Source organism: Haplochromis burtoni, unplaced genomic scaffold, assembly GCF_018398535.1.
Source record: "Haplochromis burtoni strain Fernald_Lab_line unplaced genomic scaffold, NCSU_Asbu1 Contig_117, whole genome shotgun sequence".
Taxonomy (NCBI): domain Eukaryota; kingdom Metazoa; phylum Chordata; class Actinopteri; order Cichliformes; family Cichlidae; genus Haplochromis; species Haplochromis burtoni.
The window spans coordinates 1,757,269-1,762,719 of NW_024582478.1; the positions used below are offsets into that span (position 1 = coordinate 1,757,269).

The window sequence follows — 5,451 nt, forward strand, 5'->3', positions numbered from 1 at the left end:
CCCCAGTGGTCACAGGTCACACGTCATACTCTCTGAAACTGTACTAACATTGTGCATTAACCTCTCCCTAAACACTGATACCAAATCCACATGTGGACACTGTTTCTAAATTGAAATTTATACGTGAATGTAGGCATATGTGTAACTCGTGTGTCTGTAGAGTGTCTAGTTTTGGGGGTGCATGTAGGCATGTAGCTTGGTGTGTGTTACATGTGCATGCGAGTCGGGGTGCAGGTCTCTGTATCTGTTCTTCTGTGTCCGTATATGTGCTTCTACCTAAATGACTGTGTGTGATAATGTATCTGTTATTTGATGTGTATTTTTGTAGATGTGTGTGGAAGAAAAATATCCCTGTTGTGGAATGATCTGCCCTTGCATGTTAAGCAGGCTTCTTGTCTTTCTGAGTTTACAACTCTTGTCTTCTCTTTGTTTATTCATGCTATTTGTATATGTACAAAACTTTGTGACTTAATTAGATAAATTAATTAATTTCCTGTTCTGCTTCTCTTCAGTTAATTGTCTGGAAATAAGTGATTTACTTTTCTTCCCAGTGTCCGAGCTGAGGGTGGTTCTGCTGGGGAACAAATGGTCAGAGATGAGAGCAGTGGGGAACATGATACTGAGACAGGAGAAGTTCTGTACTGAAAAAGCACCAGACTGCTGTGTGGAATTCAGGACACCCTTCAAGGAAAAACAAATAGTTGTCATTAACACCCCAGACCTGTTGCTTCCCAATATTTCTGATGCCAAACTGAAGGAGCACGTAGAAACCTGTGTGAGGCTCTCTGCTCCTGGACCTCACGTGTTCCTGTTGGTTCTACAGCCTGAAGACTTCACTGAGGAGCAAAATCGGAGGCTCTGCAAAGTCCTTGAAGAATTCAGTGATCAATCATTTGATCATTCATTGGTTCTGAAATCAACTCCCAGAGAGAAGAGCTCAGCTTTCATGAAAGAAGATCAACCCTTAAAGGACTTTATCAGAAAATGCAAATACAGACATTTGAAGCTGAAGAACCTCGAACGTGCAGAGCTGCTAACACGCTTGGTTCAAATTGCAAAAGAGAACAATGGACACCTGGTCTGGGATGTATTTGAGGATGCAGCAACAGGTCTGGCTTCTGAGCAGGAAAACCTCAAACAAGAAAAAACATCAACCTTTCCATTTGGTCCAACAAAGGGAATTGGTAAGTTATTGTTTATGTCATGATCCCTGGGTCTAGGACCCAGTATTTTAAGTTTTGTCTCTTGTCAGTATTTCCTGCGGTTTCTGTTTATTTATGTTTCCCAGGTTTGGTTTTCCTGGTTTCAGTTTATATTATATTTCCTTGTATTTTTGGCTCCCTTATCTTCCCATGTCTACCCTAGTCTTGTCTCTATGTTTATTTACTTCAATATATCAAGACTGTGTTTTTGTTTCTGTGTTAAGTTCATATGTAAGTGATTCTGCCATCTGTTTACTTACATTCTGTCTTACCTTGGTGGTGTTTTGTCCTCTGTGCTTTTGTTAACTCCTTTTGTCTTATCTCTGCTGATTTATTCTCTTCTATGTTTCCTGGCTTCCTGGTATTTTCTGTACTTGCATTTTTTCAAACAACAAATTTAGGAAACTCTGCACACTTGATTTGATGACAGGTGCATAGGAGAGAAAAAATCTTAGTGAAAGACGTATATTATAACCTCACCAAAATGCCCTGCTTATCATTATTTGTATTACACAGTTTTGGTCCATGCAACCTTCGTCAGTTGCAGAGAAACAGGAAATTGTAAAATGACTATAAATCACTTTGGAATCATACTTCCTGTACTGTTGAAATAAGGCTGTGTTGTCTTTTACAGAACTCAAAGCTCCCAGTGAATATTCCCAACAGTGTAAGTAAATCACATTATTTATATATATATATATATATATATGCTTGCTGGTATCTTAATCTTAGTATTTTTGTTAATTTACAGCACCTGGACTCAGAATTGTGATATTTGGAAAAAGTGAGGACAAAAAGAACACGCTCTGCCAATTCATCATGCAGAAAAAACACTTTCAGTTCTCTAAATTCAACCCGAACAAGCAATGTGAGGTGGCTCGTGGAGAATGGAAAAGAAAACCAGTAACAGTGGTGAAAACCCCAGACATGTTTAGTATGACTGTGAAAGCAATTATTGAAGAGATGAGAAGCTGTGTGAGTCTTTCCCTTCCTGGACCAAACGTTTTGCTGCTGTTAGTGAAACCTTCTAATTTCACTGAAGAGAACAGAAGAACTCTGAAGGTCATCCTGAGTTTGTTTGATCAAAATGCCTTTAAACACTCGATGGTCATCAACACACATGACAACCCAATGAGTTCCTGTGTGAATGAACTCCTCTGGGACTGTGGAGGAAAATTCTATAACATGTTTGAGGAAGACCACAAACACTTAATGGCGAAGATTGAGGACATTGTGAATGAAAATAAAGGAAAATTCCTCACGTTCACTGAAGAGACCACACAACTGACGTCTGAACTCATCAAGCCAGTGCTAAACCTGGTTCTGTGTGGGAGGAGAGGAGCAGGGAAGACTTCAGCAGCCAAGGCCATTTTAGGTCAGACTGAGCTTCATTCAGACTCCAACTCATCAGAGTGTGTTAAACATCAGGGAGAGGTGTGTGGACGTTGGGTTTCCCTGGTGGAGCTGCCTGCCTTGTATGAAAAACCTCAGGAGGCAGTGATGGAGGAATCACTCAGGTGTATTTCCCTCTGTGATCCTGAGGGTGTCCATGCCTTCATCCTGGTCCTAACTGTGGCTCCCCTCACTGATGAAGACAAGGGAGAGTTAGAGACCATCCAGAACACATTCAGCTCTCGAGTCAATGACTTCTCCATGATTCTGTTCACTGTGGACTCAGATCCTACACATCCAGCTGTAGTTAACTTTCTAAAAGACAAGAAGGACATCCAAGAGCTCTGTGAGAGCTGTGGAGGAAGATCTGTTGTTCTCAACATTAATGACAAACAGCAGATCCCACAGCTGGTCCAAGCTGTGGAAAAGGTGAGAGATAACGGACCCAAATCCTTCACAAAAGACATGTTCATATTAGCTCAGATGGAGAGAGTGGTAGAAGAGAAAAACATTAACACAAGACTTAAAGCTGAAATGGATTTAAGAAAAGAAAGGGCCATGTGTGTTGATGATAGAAATCAGAACAGGGAATGTCTCAGGATGGTTCTGATTGGAAAGACTGGCAGTGGGAAGAGCGCAACTGGAAACACCATTCTGGGGAAAAAACATTTTAAATCTAAGCCCAGCGGGAGGTCTGTGACAAAGTTCTGTGAGAAAGCAGAAGGAGAGGTTGATGGACGTCCTGTTGTTGTGGTCGACACCCCCGGTCTGTTTGACACGAGTCTGTCCAGTAATGAAGTTGAACAAGAGCTCGTTAAATGCATCACCATGTTGGCTCCTGGACCTCATGTGATCTTACTGGTGCTATCAATCGGCCGGTTTACAAACGAAGAAAAAGAAACTGTTGAACTGATAAAGAAATACTTTGGGAAAAATTCACAACATTTCATCATCGTTACATTTACCAGGAAAGATGAACTGAAAGGTCAAACATTTGAGAGTTACATAGAAGATGATTGTGATGAATTTGTACAAAAACTGATTCATGATTGTGGAGACAGATATCATGTCTTTAATAATAATGATGCAAAGAATCGTGCTCAGGTCAGTGAGCTGCTGACAAAGATTGAGGTAATGGTGCACGAAAATGGAGGCAGCTGCTACACCAGCGAGATGTTCCAAGAGGCTGAGGTGGCAATAAAGAAGGAAGTGGAGAGGATCCTAAAAGAGAAGGAAGAGGAGATGAAGAGACAGAAAGAAGAGCTTGAACAAAAACATGAGGAACAAATAAAAGCAATGGAAGAAAGAATGGAAGAACAGAGAGCGGAAACTGAATGGCAGAGAAAACGGATAGAAAAACAACTTAAAAAAATGAAGGATAACATAAAGAATGAACGTGAACAGAGAAAAAGTGAACAGAAAAGGCGAGAAGCAGAGGACCGCCAAAGGAAAATACAAGATGAACTTCAACAACAAGAGTTGGAACAAAAGCGTATAGATCTGGAGAAAAAACTAAAGGCAGAATCAAAGGAAAAGGAAATAACTGACCGACAGCTGGAACAAAGCAGAGAGGAGATGAGAAACCAACGAGAGAAGTGGGAAAAGGAAAGGAGTGAGTGGTGGGACAAACGACATCAAGAAAATGAAGAGAAACAAGCAAAACTTAGAAAACTGCAAGAAGAATACGACCAGGAAAGAGAAAAATATGTAAACAAGAGAAAAGAAGAGGATCGAATGAGAAGAGATCAAGAGGAGAGAGAACGGAAAGAACTGGAGGAAAACTATAAGAAAAAACTGCAAGAAATGAAGACGAAATATGAAGAAGAAGCCAGAAAACAGGCTGAAGAGTTCAACGAGTTCAGACAGAAATACACCAAAGACTTTACAGCTCTGGTAGAAAAACACATGGAGGAAATAAAAGAACTGAAACAACAACATGAGAGAGAAATGCAGCAGACAGACGTGAGACACAGTAAAGATTACAAACAGTTGGATGAACTCTCCAGTTACAAAGAAAAATCTCTCAAAGAACAAATTAAGGACTTGGAGAAAACGCATGAGGAAGAAATAGAGGCTCTAAAAAAGAAATATGAGAGCAGCTGTATTATCCTCTGATCATGAACATGATAGCTCTTCAGTACTTTTTCATATTTTTGTCCAACTTTTTTTCCAATATTTTGGAGATTGATTCAAATGTACAGGACTCCATGTTCTTGACAAGTCTGGCTAAATATTTAGATTATGCACAGTTAATAAGACTAATAAGAATGTACATCTGCAGTATGTGTGACATTGGCATGGTGGACGATGTTAAGTAAATTCTTTGATGTACAATATTTAATATGCGGTAAAATTGTCACTCTCTTTCATAATCGCTTTTCTCCTCATTTGGAGACTGAAATAAAAACAGAATTAAAATGTCCATACGTTCTTTATGTCATAACAACCCACAGCTTTACTGTGTTCCAGCAAAGTATCCAATAGCAGTGACAACTCCTCCACATTAGCAGGTGGTATTCTTCGTTTTTGGGGACGGCTCCTTTTACCTTTCAATATGGATGGTCTGTTTATGTTTTGATCCAGACAGCAACAGGGATGAGTCAGTGAGTCAGTTGGGCTTGTGAATCATGATTCATGAGTCAGTAAAGTGATTCTCGAGTATTGAACGATTCGTTCATGATTCGCGCATTGGGTGCTTGATTCGCGCGCTTCACAAAAACTCCCCCGAGATTACCCGACACACTTCGAAGCGTCGACACATCACTAACTAACGCTTTAGTCCAGTTTGCTTGCAGCCTTCCAGTGATGTTACTTCTCTTCATCAATCTGATAATCGCGGTCCTTCCGTCTATGCACC

General features: G+C 40.3%; 1 protein-coding gene across 2 annotated transcripts in view; it reads left to right on the forward strand.

The window, feature by feature from the left end:
* Positions 1 to 5,190, forward strand: part of LOC102309843 (GTPase IMAP family member 8) — a 13,653-nt gene extending 8,463 nt beyond the window's left edge. For both annotated transcript variants that reach the window (XM_005928904.3, XM_005928903.3), the window contains 3 exons: positions 552 to 1,184; positions 1,837 to 1,869; positions 1,954 to 5,190. In XM_005928904.3, coding sequence (XP_005928966.1) covers positions 552 to 1,184; positions 1,837 to 1,869; positions 1,954 to 4,709 — 3,422 coding nt within the window. In that variant the 3' untranslated portion in view covers positions 4,710 to 5,190. The remainder of the gene's footprint in view (positions 1 to 551; positions 1,185 to 1,836; positions 1,870 to 1,953) is intronic.
* Positions 5,191 to 5,451: the final 261 nt, after the last annotated feature.